We start from the raw sequence: 16,134 nt of genomic DNA on the forward strand, positions 1-16,134 counted from the left end.
AGGAACCACCGCTTAAGAGCACATAAAAGATAATTTTATTACCTGTTGAATCTGGGAAAGTTTCCAATGAGTTCTCTTCAACATTTACAAAATACACAACTTTAGGACAAGCAGGTAGCAAATAATTTCAGGTTTTGAAAACTCAGATTAAAAAAAATATATATATTTTTTATTTTTAGAAATTTAGAAATACCAAAAACTCCATTTTACTGTCCGATGATGGTATTGAAAGTGACAACAGAGGTTCCTCCAGCATGCTCTCCCGAGGACAACATCGGCACTCAGAACAGCCCTTTGGCTTTCTTCAGGTTCACTTGCTTCCAAGACGGCAATGCGTTGTACTCGTCTCGTGTCATGTCTAGTGCAAACTAAGGAATTCAAAGACAATGCCCAGTGGGTGAGTAAAAGGACTCTTGGACTAAGCATGTTGTTTAAGTGCTATCCTACCTGAAAATGAAAAACACTTACCTCAAAGTCTTCATCAGTCAGATAGATTTCAAGCTTTAGAGGATCAACACCCTCAGGTAGTGGCCTGGCTAGGAGGTCAGCCAATGGATAAATGGTCTTACACAGCTTGGCTAAAACATCTTCCACAAGGGTAATCTGATTAGAAACTTCTGTATCCTACAAGAGGGAGCAGAGAGAATACCATGTCCCACATCTTTTTTTTAAGAGCTTGTTTTACATTCAATGTCATGTGTACATTTAATTTCATTCCCCATGTCTAACCCTAACCCAGTCTCCTCCCCTGCAACCCTCTCCCTGTGCTGAGTGGTCTGCGTGTACATCTTGTTAACTACTGGGCCGAGAGCCTGCCCCTGGGGGTGAGTTTTAGTCCAGGTACCGAATGTATTTCAGGGCCATAGTGTTGGGAGTCTCACCAGATTTCATCCTTTTCTGAGTGGTTGGCATTGGTAGCTGGGTACCATCCAGTTCTTCTGGTCTCAAGGGCCATCATGTCCCATCGTGTCCTAGGGCTGATTGATTCTAAATGCCCATTTTTGATTCTAAATGCCCATTTTTTTTTTGCGTTCTTCTTCACTTCTGATGCTAGGAGACCATTACCTGCATCTTAGCATCTTAGCATCTTAGATGGCTGCTTGCAAGCTTTTAAGACCCCAGTGGCTACTCACCAATGTAGGATGTGGAGCAATGCTTTTATGTATTTTGTTGTGCCAGTTGAGTCTGGTGTACCCCAGTACTATGGTCCTGAGGTAGTAGCTCTATTGGATCTCTCTCCCCTAGTATCAGGATGTCTGTGAGGGATTATTCTTTTGTCAAGCATTTGAGAATATATGTTGTTAGTATATGTTGTTAGCTGCCCTTCAGTTCACGCTGACTCATGGTGGCCCCTTGCACAATGGAATAAAATGCTGCCTGATCCTGTACCATCCCCATGATTGACGGCAGGCTGTTGTAATCCATAGTTTTCATTGGCTGATATTCAAAAGTACTTCACTATCATAGCAACAGATAAGCCTTCACTGACAGATGATTGGTGGTTGTGCATTAGGTACATCGGCCAGGAACCGAACCCAGGTCTCCTACATGGAAGTCCAGAATTCTACCACTAAACTACAAATATGAATACTGTATAGAACTCTGTAATCCATGCCTCAGCCTAGAGGGACAGGGAATAAGATCTTCCTTTCTCTGAGAAAGAAAAGATGACTCTGAGATTTAAATGAGTTGTTGAAAGCCCTGCAGGTCTCCCACTTTCTAAGGAAGTTTATAAGGAAGTTTAAAATAACAAATAACTCCTGTTCTCAGGATTGCCTCAGAAAAAGAAAAAAGCTTGGAAAACATCACGTGTCAAAAAACATCACGTGTCAATTATGACAATTATGACAAAATTATTTAATCTGAAGTATAAATACCAGAAATAACCACATAATGGAATTTGTTCAAAAATATTTTAAAAATTAATCTTACAAAAAATCATGCAGTGGTCAGTGATAGGATAGAATGTCTGTTTTTCATGTGGTCATGTGGAGATCCAGCTGTGAATCTCAATTCATGTACCTCATGTACCTCCCATGCACCTCCCATGCAACCACCACCTATCTATCTATCTATTTATTAGTGGGGGCTTGTGTGTTGCTATGATGCTGAACAGGTTTCAGTGGAGTTTTCAGATGAAGAAAGGCTTGGTGATTTACTTCTGAAAATCAGCCAGTGAGAAACATATGGATTATAATGGTCTGATCTCTGCAACCAATAATGGGGATGGCACAAGGCCAGGTAATGTTTTGTTTTTCCTATAGTTTAGTTAGGGAGCTCTGGTAGCATAGTGCCTGAGGCATTTGACTGCTAAGCTTCTGGTTCAAACCCACCAGCCACTCCTCGGAAGGAAGATGGGGCAATCTACTTCCATAGTGATTTCCAGGAAGATGGGGCAATCTATCTACTTCCATAGTGATACGTGATACTGCCTCAGAAACCCAAGGAGGGTTTCCTATGACTTGGAGCCTACTTGATGATACTTGAGAGTTTGGTTTTTGTTTTTTATGGTTTAGTTAATTAGTTAAGGTTGTAGTTCACCTTGCCTGTGGCTGTGGTTTTGTGTGGCTGGAAGGCTGGATGTTCTTACTCCCCATGATTTCATGATTCAGGGATGGGATGTGGTCTGCTGACTGATCTTGGGACTGTTTGTTTCTGGACTTGGACTAGTGGCCTGCCATGTTGGGTTTGTCAGCCTCAGCAGCTGCCTGAATTAAGGTCAAGGGGCCTTCACCCAGTCCCTAAAAAAAAAAGCTGGCACTTTGAACTCAGACTTCTACACTCCTAAACTGTAAGAGAACAAGAACATATTCTTGTTAAAGTCATCCAGTTGTGGTATTTCTGTTATAACAGTTGTGTTGTGCATGGAGTCACCATGGGCTAACTTGGTAACTTGATAGAAGCTAGAAGCTAGCAACATAGAGTATCATAGTCATAGAATAGAGTTGAATCAAGATTTTTTAAATCAAGATTTTTTAAATAAAAAAATAAAAACCTGTATGTATATTTAATAATCTGGGTAAATAAACTTGGGACCCCAGATTAGCTGACATCCCTTTGGGTAGGTAGCTGAGGGGAATGAATGACTTGTAGTTGTTCAACAACAGATGAACATGATATTGATATAGAGGGTTGGCCCTGGAGTGAGGGTGCCTGCATCTGAGTCCTGACTCTCCCACTTAGGGCAAGGTGTTTCATGTTTCTGTGCCTCACTTTCTTCACTGGTAAGATAAGGATACTAATAAGTCTTAAAGGATTGCTGAGAAAATTAAATGAGGAAATAAATGTAAAGCACTTGGAGCAGTGCCTGGCACAGAGTGAGCACTCAGTGAATGTTCATTAAGACAATGATTCACTGAAGTGGAAAGCAAGGTAGTGTAGTTCTCTGGCTGAAAGCCTATCCAGCTTGTGCCAGACAGCAACAGCATACAGCCCATACCCAAACCACCCACTGTCATTTAGTGGAGTCTGACTCATAGTGACCCTATCAGACATAGGACAGAGCCCCATAGGGTTTCCAAGGCTGTGATCTTCACAGATTTACAGAGACAGATTGGATTGTCATGTCTTTCTCCCTTTCTCCTATGGAATAATGGAATAGCTGGTGGGTTCAAACTGCTGATGGCCAGTTATTTATGTCCTTGAACTTAGACTAAATTAGTAGACTAAATGAGTGAGGCAATGTTTGTAATCTCTATAGCGTGCAGGTTTTGTTGATTCATAGTGAATGGAACCATGCTGCTATCTATGATGGATGGTGGCAGAGATGAGGCCTGTGGTTGGCCCATTTCCCATGTGGATCATGTCCATTTGGCTAAAGAGTGACATTTAGGATTATTAGGATTTTAGGAGTAGCAGCATTGTTTGCATGATTCTTACATAGTTACATAGCTAGAGGAAGCATCCTCTTTCTGTGTTGTTGGGGAATATTTGGTAAATAGATAGAGTAGATAGAGGTTATGAGTTATGAAATGCCACATGTGATACTAGCAGGTGGTCTCATAAAAAAGACAAGATTAATAAAATATTGAGCATGAGCAATATATTGTAATGAGTAATTCATAATATATTTCCTCATTTAGTTATTTGAATGTATTAATTAATCACAGGCTTATTATGCCTTTGCCTTCTCTAATGTCAGTTAGATGAGGATTTCCTTGTGCCTTATGTGGTGCTCAAGAAGTGTAATGCCAAGTGACAGGTTTGAATTGAATTTAGAGAATGTAGAGATAACCAGTTTCTATATTTCGTTTCTATTTATGTATCTTTTCCAAGTCAGTAAACTCATCTTTGCTTTTAAATTTTTTACTTTACTTATGTAGAAAATAAATAACCAGCTAGGACAGTTCACCTGACCTGATTTGCTCTTAGGATTTGTTCTTCCTAGGCTAATAATTCTAGGTAGACTTGTTAAAGAAAATAAAGATAAAGAAAAAGAAAAAAAAAACCTCCTCACTTTGAAAATACCATTGGATGCTTCTCCACAAGGTAAGTCAAGACTCTCAAGACTCGCCTGAGAGGACAGGGAAATGTGCTCACCATCTCTGTGATTTCAGCAATGTCCTCTCGGTGCTCCCAGCTGGGAAACATATTGGTGAATGTCAGGGGTTCCAGACCAGCATGGATAAGGTACGACTTCGGGGGTGGCTTCTTGATGTTTTTTCCTGTAGTACACAGAATGCAGAATGAATGCAAAGGTGAGTGGACCCAGAATGGGCACAAAGACTGTCTCTCTCTGATTTCCCTTGAAATCTTTTTGTCATTGTTTGGAACTTTTGGAAGGAACTCTTGACTAATCAATTTTATCCATGGAAATATAATAAAAAAAACTCATGGCTACCCAATGTGTGTTTTCCATGCTCTGCTCATGTCATGTATGTCAAGTTGATTCTGACTCATAGTCATAGCAGCCCTTTAGGACAGAGTAGAACTGCCACAATGGGTTTCTAAGGCTGTAAATCTTTATAAATCTTTATGGGAGAAGACTACATCTCTACATCTTTCTCTCTACATCTTTTGTAGAACAGCTGGTGGGTTCAAACTATCAACCTTTTGGTTAGCAGTGAAATGCCTTAACCACTGTGCCACTAGAAGAGCCCACTTTTATCCAGGGACAGGTCACTTAATCTGACTCTGACTCTACAGTGTCAGAACCTAACAAAATGCTTCTGGCTTCTGGAATCCCAGAAGGTTGGTAGTTCAAAGGCAGTTCACATCTACTAGCCACTCCACAGGGCAATCTGCTTCCATAAAGGTTTACTGCCTTGGAAACCTAAGGGGGATTGCTATGGCTACTATGGCTATAAGATGGCTATGAGTGGGGATTGCTATGAGTCAGAATGGACTCAACAGCATCAACAGCAGTGGGTTTTTTCGGTTTTACCTTCATTTTATTAAAAAGAGTCCAAAGTTCAGGGAGATGGTAGAGTAAAAAGCTGAGAATTGATTTAAATTGATTTATAATAAAAAGGTTTATATGAGCTTTTCCACTAGTTTTGAGGAGTTTCTGTTCCTCTGACAGTGTAGCCCTTAATGAAGATAACATGTTGTGATGGAGGGCTACTTGTCTCCCTAGCACAATTAATCCTGAGCGTGAAAGGGTTTTAATCAGTTCAGGGCAAGCCACAATACAGCCTTTAACCTTGAGGGTAACAAGTGAGGTGGCCTCATAGCCTTATAATATAAAAGAGAAAAACTAATTCTCATGCGTGCTGGCAGCCAAGAATCCACTAATCTCAAAATTAATAAGCTGCAAAAAGTTAAAGGAAAAAATTTGTTTCCTCACTATCTGCCAGACATTATTAACACTGCCTAATGCACTCAGGAGGTCACAGAAAGGAATGGTCTGGGATTTGGACCAAGTCTGCAGGAAACCATCTTGAAGCTTTAGCTTCTGGATGGGAGCCTAGTACACAGAGCAAGAGCATGCTTGGGGTTGGCCTAGCAGGGTCCTTGCCCACTTCTCATCCCCTCATCCACTTCATACTGCTGTGTCTACATGGGGTCCTAGGTCACCCCCCAGCCCACTTCATGCTGCCATGTACATCCACATCCACATCCACACAGGGTCTGACTCCCTTCTTGTTTCCAATCTGCTTTCAGTCCTTGCAGGTGGCTAGCTTGCCTCCTCACCCTGGCCCATTTCTGGTCCATTTGAGGTCCTAGCATGTCCTCAACCCACTTCTAGTTCACTTGCTAGTTTGGCAACTCCACCCTCCAGGAGGGAACTCACCTTTGCAGTACTGGAGCACTGTCTCCATGGCACTCTTCCTGTCTGAGGCCCAGCGAATGCGGGCAGAACCAGTGATCTTGTTCTCAATGGGCCACCAACCTTGCCAGAGGTACACTTCATGGTGATTGTCGACAAGGAACAGTGCTGAGGGGGCAAGAACAGACCCAGACAGTCAGCAGCTCCCTCATGACACTTGCAGGCTTGCAGGCTAAGGCAGCAAAGGGGCAAACTGAAGGCCTCCATGACACCTAAGCCCTTTGAAAGGTAAGCCAGGAAAAGCCTCTGGGCAGAGAAAACCTTTTCTTTTGATCTTTTGAAAGCCTTTTCTTTTATTACAAGAGAGGAAAATCTCTTGTGCCATACTCAGTGATCTTAATCAATGACACCTTAAAAATTCAGATAAGAAATTAATTACTGGTATCTTCATTTTATTTAAAAGACTAGAAATTTTTAATAAAAACAGCTAAATTTACATTGTGTTATGGATTGAACTGTATTTTTCCTAAAGTTAGGATGAAGTCCTAATCTTTATACCTGTAAATACGTATTTCTTGTTTGGAAATAGGTGTTTCCTTTTGTTATGTTAATAAGAAATAAGGGACTAGGGTGGGTCCTAAATCTAATCCTTTCTGAGTGGTGTCATAGAAAGAGCACAACATATATTTGACATTTAGAGGGAAGAGACCATGTGAGGTCTTGTCTGTAAGCCAAGAACCAAGAAATGCCAAGGGTCTTAGGGCTAGGGGCTATTGAAAATGCCAAGGGTCTTAGGGCTAGGGGCTATTGACAAGGAAAGACCCTTCCAAAGGGCCAATGCCAATTTGGACTTGTAGCTTCAAAACTTTGAGACAACAAATTCCTGTTCTTTAAAGCCAACCCCATGTGGTATTACATTATGGGAGCCCTAGCAAACAAACTAAGACACTATGGATCTTATTTTTCAGCACTACTACTAAAAATAGTTAAAAAGCGATCAGAATATTTACATTGGCTTTTTGATCAGTTTTAGGAAGACATCAGTTTCTCTGACAGTGTGACAGCAATGATGTGGCCATCTTTCTTCTCTTCTCCATACCTCTCCTGCAGTTTCTTTTCCTTTTCCCTAGCTCACCTGTAGGGTAGGCCAGCCATGACCATCTGGAGATGGCTAGAGCTGTGATCTGGGTGGAACGAGGTAACACGAGGAGTTGTTAGCATGGTATACCTCCAAAGAGTATATTTAAAACTGGAGAGTGCACCATGCTGGCGCTACAGATCATACTTAATATGCCTCGTTATGGCTGCTGGACGAGAGAAATGGGCTTCAAGTATCGAAATTCTTCTGCCTCTCACTATTTCTCCTCAAATTGTCAGCCTGACTCTTTTTCCATGAGTCCTTTCCCAGCATATCTTTCAAGATTCTGTGAAAGCCACATACTTTAAGAGCCCAATGACAGTTAATAATCCACCCTGAGCCACTGGATGATGAAGGTGGTGACCTTCTCTCTTTTTAAGGCACGTCCCTACAGGATGAGATATGTACCAGGCAAGCTGTGAAGGTGTGACCTGGGCTGTTGGTGTAAGAGGGACTACACCACAGTGCAGGGATAGCTGATCTCAAACTTGACTGGAAGCGGGTGGAAGGTCTACATAGCCTGGTTTCTTGTGACTATCCCAACTGGAATGAGTGCAGAGATTTCTGTCTTGAGGCAGTGGTCTAGTGGAACCAGTTCTGATCTTGTAATCAGAAGACATAGGCTAGAGTCTTGGCCCTGCTGTCGTGCTTTGGCATGGCAGACTTTGTTCTTTGGCTGACTCAGTAGATATTCTCAACTCACTTCCTCTTTCCAGGGCCTGGAAAAGCTAACCACTTGCTTTTCACAGTTGGAGTGGTCATGTGATAGAGCCTCAGCCCATGGGGTATAAGCAGACATTGACTGGGTTGGGGGCTTATGGGAAAGCTCTTGCTCTATCTGACAAAGGAGAGAGACATGGCTATCACTGTTCTTTTCCCCTCCCCCTTATTTCTGTCTTGAATGTAAATATGATGGCTGGAGCAGTGGCAGTCAACTAGGACCATGAAACAATAAGACTGAGGGAAAGGCTGGGTGAATAGCAGAGATGCCAGGCCTGACATTGTTGCACTCAACCTATTCTTAACTGATAAATTTGGGCAAGGTAAGTAACTGAGCCTGTTTCTTTTACTGTAATATGTAGATGATATGTAGATGATATGACCTTCCTTTAGGTTTAGGTACAAGGATACATGAGATAATATAAGAAAGCAGTTTGGCAGAGTACTTGACAAACAGAAATTGCTTAAAAAGTGCTAAAGTAAAATGAAGAGGCTTTTTGGAAGTTGTACCTTCTGCTGTTACCCCTTCTGTTGGCCTTACCTGGCTGTGGTGCACTATACAGATCTTCCTGCAGGAAGGGCATAGAATTGACCACAGAGGTATCTCGGGCAGGATACATGAATTCTGTGGCTGCAAAATCTCCAGAAGAACTACTGAGGATGAACAGGCGTGGCGTGAAGTTAAAATTTCCAGGATCTTTGAAAGAAAAGAGAACAAAGCAAAAGACAAAATGTGCATCAAAGTCATTTCCAGGTGGACTGAAGAACTAATGTAAAACATGACATGGACAAAGAATTAGTAGAAAAATTGGCAGAAGTTATCTAAGCTTGGAGGTGAAGGGGTCCTTTTTAATCATAATAGTAAAAGCAATAAAAGAGAAAAAACTTACTCATTGACAACATACTATTGAGGTCTCAGTCCCAACCTAAGTCCTAAGATCTTGGCAGGCAGTGTCTTTTACCTAAATTTGCAAAAGAGCTGTGGTGGCACAATGGTTAAGTGCTCGACTGCTAACTGAAAAGTTGGCAGTTCAAGCCCCCCAGCAGCTCTGCAGAGAAAGATCTGGTGGTCTGCTTCTGTAAAGATTACAAGCCAAGCAAACCCTATGGGACAGTTCTACTCTCACATGGAGTTGCTATGAGTCAGAACCAACTCAGTAGCACCCAACAAGAAGGCGGTTTTCAGAGTGCAGAACCCCTTGTCTTGGTGCCTACATTAAACTAGCCCCTTAGGAGAGAAGACTGGACAAAATATTCATCAAACTACATTCTGGATAAATTGAAGGATTAATGTAAAGTATTAAATAATTAAAAGAAAAACAGTACTTACTTATCTTGGGAGTGGGAAAGGCCTGAACTGACTTATAATTGACTTAACAATACTAGCAACAGAAAAATTTTAAAAATAAAAGTGAGGTATAGGAAAGCAGCCAGCCTTGCGTACAGGCACGTGTGTCCTCAAGGACCACTTTCCTGTCTGTCTACACACATGCCATCTCCACCCCCCATCTCTAGCTGACAGTGGAGACAGAAATAGGACCAATTCACAATATTCCATGTAAAGTCAGGCAGGCAGTAGATGTCTAAACAAGAACAAAGCCCCCTTCCCTAAGGCAAAGTTTCCCTTGTGCCCTTGATCCCTACCCTTCATGGATTTTCCTCCTTTAATCATCCCATCTCTACAGTTTAATCTCTTTTCTCAATTGGAGCCTTCTGATCCACCCAAAACCACTACAGACATAGGTAATATAAAGAAACATATGGTGCCCAAGTCTTTCTCTTCACCCAGATGCCCTTTCAGTGGCTATATTTTCCTTCTTTCATTATTCAACTTCTCAAACGAGTCAGTAACATTCCCTCCTCATCTCCTCACTGGCCACTCAACCTTTTCCAATCTAACTTGACACTCATTCATTGTGTCTTCTACATAATGAATAATGTGCTCAATACATACTTATTGGATAAATTAATGAGTGATTTTTTAAAATAATGATTAAAGAATATGGAGTGTTGTGTTACCTTGTAGCATGCAATCATAGGCTTTTCTATCTCTCCTTCCTAAAGCGTCCCAGAATCCCAGTGGCTCCGATCCTTCCTCACATTCGTGGATTGTCACTTTGCTGCTACTGTGCAGGCCCGCTTCCAGGGGGCACCTGTAGAGGAGAAACTCCAGCAGTTTTTAATAAGCTTTGCAAATGTCCTAGCACAAAATTCTTCAAGACTCAACCTACTCATCAGTTTACCATCTCTTTTCTTCCTCTTTCTAATGAAAAGCAATTTTTACTAATGGATGAAACAAATTGCTCTGCAGTTTATAAATGTATGTGCGTGTTGGGGGATGCGATAACTCGATTTGCCCTTAGGGAGGAATGTACAATAATATGTAATGGGAATAACATATATTTATATATATATCAGCCCATAGCTAATGCTTCTTGTCCTTTCCTGCTAGGATGTAAGCTCTAAGAGGACAAAGACTTGGACCTGTTCACTCATAATTCTTAGTACCCACAACTGTGCTTGGCACAAAGTTGGAGCTCAAATAAATATTTGTTGAATGAATGAGTAAGTGAATGATTTTTTTTGCTTATTTTCTTTTTTTTCTCTCAGTGTTCCATGTGAAAAATCTCTGTAGCCTCTGGAGGCTTCATTTATCATCCCTCCCCAGTGACAAGTTGTCTCCCCCCGACTCCACCCCAGAGAATGATGTCTGCCTGGTGGCACACCAGTTGCCTGCCTTCTTCTCTCAGTCCTGCCCATGCAGTGCTGAGATTATAGCTGTCATAGGGCAGTGTGCCCAGATGGCACTGTTCTGGCTCCCTGAGAGGTTTTTTTTTTTTTAAACAAATTGCACTTTGGTGATGTACTGTGTTCCTAGGAAACTCTTCATTTTTATTGTAAGGATGTTACCAAGGTCCTTCCAGGTCTCGGTATAAGAAAATGCTGAGCAGCTCCCAAACAACTGGTGGACACTGGGATTTCTTTGACGGCTTGTGTTTCCCATTCTGCAGGGTAGGGCAGAGCCACATTTGCAGTTCATGTCTAGAGAAGTGATGGGGACATTACAGCATACTTCTAGAGACTGTGCTTACCCTTGGCTTCATCTTATTTCTCCTAGCTTCAGTTTTACTCCTTCCCTGAGTTCCTAAGTACCCTATCACACTGAGTTCCACCTTTATAGGTGGTCAACCAACTGTGGGTACCTGTCAAGGAGAGGAACCACAGGCACTGGGTTGAAGTCCCCAATACCTGGTGTGCTGTGTGGGAGGGCTGCCCTAGAAATTGCAGTAACTCACTAGCAGGGGGCTGCCTTCAGGATAGAGACATACACAACAAACTCACTGTCATCAAGTCGATTCCGACTCATAGCAACCCCCTTTGGGTTTCCAAGGTGGTAAATTTTACAGAAGTAGAATGCCCGGTCTTCCTTCTGGTGGAGTGGCTGCTTCTGGTTAGCAGTCAAATGCCTTAGGCACTGCACCACGAGAGCTCCTTAGAGACATACAGTTGTTCTCTATAAAGGGTATCTCATGGTTTGACCCACTTGGTGGTTTCACAAACTCTTCTCTAATTAATGCTTATAAACATTTCACTGTTCTGACAAAATGGTAATCCTGAATCTCTAAAAGATATCTGAAGGTTTCTCTCTTTAAAGGCTTATGATTCAAACAGAGAGTCATGCCTATAAAGAAAGAAAATAAAGTATGTGTTGGGGTCATTTCTCTTGGCCTCTGTGCTGCCTCTTACTATTTACTTTGTCAGAAGGTAAATCCTCAAAAGGTGGGGGAAGCCCTGAAATTTGGAGGCGTTGCCTGATAAGAGTGTTATGTCTGTTAGGCATGTCAGACGTCTCTGACGACATTTGCTGAAGTCACATTAAGCACACAGGGGGCTTCCACTGGGAACTTGAAAATCTTTTCAGCCTTAACCTGTTTGTATTGTACAGCAAAATATTTCATCTTCAAACATCATTCTTTGGGGTGGAGAGTAGGAGAGATAACTAGTCTTGAGAAAGATGATAAATGAAGCCCCACGAGGTCTCCAGGGACCGTTCACAGTGTGTGCCACCGGACAGGCTTTGTGGCTGGAGAGTTTGCTACAGACACTCAATACTCACTGCTCCTTTATTTTATTTGCTGCAGTTCTTCCAACGTCTTTTGTGTGGGCTTGAGCTTTGCATCCATGCCACAGGTAAATGAGGGCTTTGTTTACGTTGAGAACAACCATAGAAGTCCTGGACCTCAGGCTACTACAGTGACAGGCAACTTCCATCAAATTTCCTTCGACGGGGACTTCCCCTCGCACACAGTACAGCCTCCATTCACCTGCAGGGGGCACCAACAGCACAGAGTTAGGATGTCCACCATAGACAGGAAAGGCTGCCATTCTAAATGCCTGTTATCCACCACCAACCACCATCAGCCTCCTCCACGCAAAGGGATTGGTGGCAAGGAATGCAGAACAGTGACGGAGGCTGTGCCACACATAACGTCATGCTGGGCACCTACAGTGTCCAGCCTCATTGCCATTCCAGAAGGCAAATCCTTTCGGAGTTAGAAGCAGGTTTCCAAATGGCCATACAGAAAAAACTGTTTTTACAAAACGCATAAAATATCTCGTTAAGTGATATTACAGGCCCTGTTTAAAAGGCCCTGGAGCACTTTTTTAGCTGGAGCCTGGCCTACACAAAATCTTATGATTTATAAAAGAAGATTCACTTTTTCCCCCCTTCTAAAAAGAATAGACAGAGCCACTATGAGGATTCAGTTAAACATGAAGTAATCTTCCAGCCTCATTCACGCAAAATTAGATCCTGAAGTAAACTCCACTGGGGCTATGTGCTTCTCGTAAAACTGATTTACAAGGAAACCATTAGGTAGCTTTCACGGGTAAAGCCACAGCTATCTGAAGAGAGACTTATTTTAAACCTTTTGCCTATAAAAATACATTTGGGGGTGGGGGTTGGGGAGAGAGGGAGAGAGAGAAGGAGAGAGAGAAATCTAATTCCAACAGTGAAAGTGATTTACTTTGTGCATTTTCTTCTTCTTCTTCCCTTCTCCCCGAGTGCACCACCATTCCTCCCTGGAAGCACTGCAGAAAACAGGGGGGCTCTTTCCCCTGAAGAACCTGGACCTTGAAATGTAAACACATTGGAAAAAAATAAGTTTTTTCAAAATCATAAAAATGATACATGCCTACTACAGAAAATTTGAAAAATATTAAGACGTACAAAGAAATGCCAATGAACATCCCATTATGTACAGCTAACCACTGACATTTAGTGTGTAGCCTTCCTTTCAAAGTATTTCTGAGCTATATATATTTTTCTCAACAAATATAAGATTGTTGTTTTATGTTGCCTCATACCCTGGTTTTCTTCTCTTACATTTTCCTATGTCACTGAATATTCTTATAAAACGCCAATTTTGATATTTTAATGGTATTCCATGGGATAGCTGTACCATAATTGACTTAAACACATTTTTAACGAAGCAGACCTCTTAGCCATGAGAATGTCTACTCACTGACTTGGTAATTCTAGGAGGGGAGAAAGTTTGCGATCATTCCAATAATCTACTTTTAGAGTGATATAGCTCTGATAGCGTAGTGCCTAAGGTACTTGACTGCTAACCAGAAGGCTAGAGGTTCAAACCCACCAGCCACTCCTCAGAAGGAAGGCTGGGCAATCTACTTCTGTAGTGATACCACCTCAGAAACCCAAGGAGGGTCGCTATGAGTCAGGTCCAACTCCACAGCACACAACATGTCTTTCAAACACAGCCTCTCCCTTGCCTGTTAAAAGACTCTTTGATCAGATGTTACCTGTCCCACAAATAACGTTAGGGTTGACTCAACTCTCTCTCACTTTGGCAAAATATTTTCCCTCAAAGAGGAAATTACTTACTGAGTCTGGCAGTACGGGAACATTAAAAGGTAGGGTCTGGGAGCTCTGGCAGCGCAGTGCCTAAAGCAACTGACTACTAACAAGAAAGCTGGCAGTTCAAATCCACCAGCCACTCCTCAGAATGAAGGTTCAGCAGTCTGCTTCTGTAGTGATACCATATCGGAAACCCAAGGAGGGGTTGAACCCAAGGAGGGGTTGCTATGAGTCGAGTCTGACTCGACAGCATATAACAACAACAACATAATAGATATACCACAAGTGGATGGCTTTAACAAACAAATTTATTTTCTCACAGCTTAGGAGGTTGTTGTTGTTTTATGTGCCGTCGAGTCGGATCCGACTCATAGCAACCCCTCCTTGGGTTTCCAAGGCAGTATCACTATGGAAGTAGATTGCCCCATCTTCCTTCCGAGGAGTGGCTGGTGGGTTTGAACCACCAGCCTTCTGGTTAGCAGTCAGGTGCCTTAGGCACTATGCTACCAGAGCTCCTAGTTTAGGAGGTTGTTGTTGTTGTTGTGTACCGTCGAGTCATCCCTGACTCATAGCAACCCCTCCTTGGGTTTCTGAGGCAGTATCACTACGGAAGTAGGATTGCCCAACCTTCCTTCCAAGGAGTGGCTGGTGGGTTTGAACCACCAGCCTTCTGGTTAGCAGTCAAGTGCCTTAGCCACTATGCTACCAGAGTTTAGGAGGTAAGAAGCCTGAATTCAGAGCACCACTTCTAGGGAACGCCACTCTCTTTCAGCTCTGGAGGAAGGTCCTTGTCTCTTTAGTTTCAGCTTCCTGGTTCTTTGGAGATCTCCATTTGTCTTGACATCTATGTGTCCCCCTCTGCTTCTCTCAATTGCTTGTTTAATCTTTTTATATTTCAAAAGAGACTGACTCACGATATACCCTATACTAACCTTGCCTCATTAACATAACAAAGACATCCCATTCCCCTTTGGGATTATAACCACAGGCACAGAAGTTAGGATTTATAACACAAAGTTTATGGGGACATAATTCAATCCATAAGAGGTAGGAAGCATTTCTCACCATGAGTTAACTGATCAATCTCAGGTCTCATTTTGCATAATCAAGTGCCATTTAGTGTCAGTGTTTTCAATGCCTAAAGTGATTTTCCGTTCGTTGGACTGATAAAAAATGAAATGCTCTAACTGGAGCGATTACAGCTCAGAACTTGAAGGACAGTGTTAAAGGCACGATTAAACCACATTCATTTATGCTCCTCCAAAGACATAATATGGCCATTACCAGAGGAAGAAAAATAAATAAAAGGGCAGTTGAAATCATCCACATTGACAAATAAATTAAAATGCAACTGCTGCTAAAAATTCTTTAAAAAATGTAATCAGTGGTAGGTTTTAGACATTTAAATACAGGTAGTCCCGAGTTATGATGGAGTAAGTTCTGACGAAAGACAAATACTACTTTTTTTTTTTTTTAAATTTTTCATAGCCTGCTATATGGCAGTGTTTTTAACAGTAAATCATAACACTGAACATCTGCAAATGGTAACATCAGCAAATTACTCACTGCAACATTGTATGTAGAACATATTACTAATAGTAAGCTGTACACAGACATACACACACATAAAAAAACGGTTCTAAGTGCAGTTCATCATAACTCAAATACAACAGAAGTTGGAGACCACCTGTATTCTTAGGGAAAGATGATTGGGTCTTGGGACTCTGGAAGGCTTCATGAGCGATCATTTATTTCTGGAGAAAACTTTTCTGCTCTTTTCCCTCAATGCTATTATTAACCACTCATCCAAGATAGAAAAAATAGTGCTTAAGGTGTTGTTTTCTAAAAACTCCAGAGTCAATTATTAATTAATAGTAACTAAGGATGGGACCAGAGGCACAGATAATGCAAACATTGCAAAGAAATGTGTACAAAACATTGAATTTGGCAGTAGTGGCTGCCGGACATTATGCAGGTACTGGGGTTATAATGGTTGATAAGACCAAGACATTCCCCCTTTCATGCTTATGAGGGAAGATAGATAATAAATAAGTAAATGAAATAATTTTATAGCTTTAAAACAAACATACTACGTTCCGGCAAGATGGAGGACTAGGCAGAAAGACTGCACAGACCCTCTTCAACAAAGAAAAGGGAAACCAATTAACACAGACACAGAAGATAATCCTG

At 41.8% G+C, this 16,134-nt stretch overlaps 1 protein-coding gene across 1 annotated transcript in view; it reads right to left on the reverse strand.

Moving 5' to 3' along the window:
* Positions 1-281: 281 nt before the first annotated feature.
* SVIL (supervillin) overlaps positions 282-16,134 on the reverse strand; it is a 142,901-nt gene continuing 127,048 nt past the window's right edge. The window contains exons 31-38 of the mRNA XM_042781163.1: positions 13,094-13,199; positions 12,184-12,391; positions 10,086-10,219; positions 8,608-8,763; positions 6,233-6,376; positions 4,540-4,664; positions 469-624; positions 282-368 (exon numbers count right to left, since the gene is read on the reverse strand). Of these exons, the coding sequence (XP_042637097.1) occupies positions 282-368; positions 469-624; positions 4,540-4,664; positions 6,233-6,376; positions 8,608-8,763; positions 10,086-10,219; positions 12,184-12,391; positions 13,094-13,199 (1,116 nt within the window). The remainder of the gene's footprint in view (positions 369-468; positions 625-4,539; positions 4,665-6,232; positions 6,377-8,607; positions 8,764-10,085; positions 10,220-12,183; positions 12,392-13,093; positions 13,200-16,134) is intronic.

Source organism: Orycteropus afer, unplaced genomic scaffold (assembly GCF_000298275.1).
Source record: "Orycteropus afer afer isolate SDZICR_OR568_19922 unplaced genomic scaffold, OryAfe1.0 scaffold00090, whole genome shotgun sequence".
Lineage (NCBI taxonomy): Eukaryota > Metazoa > Chordata > Mammalia > Tubulidentata > Orycteropodidae > Orycteropus > Orycteropus afer.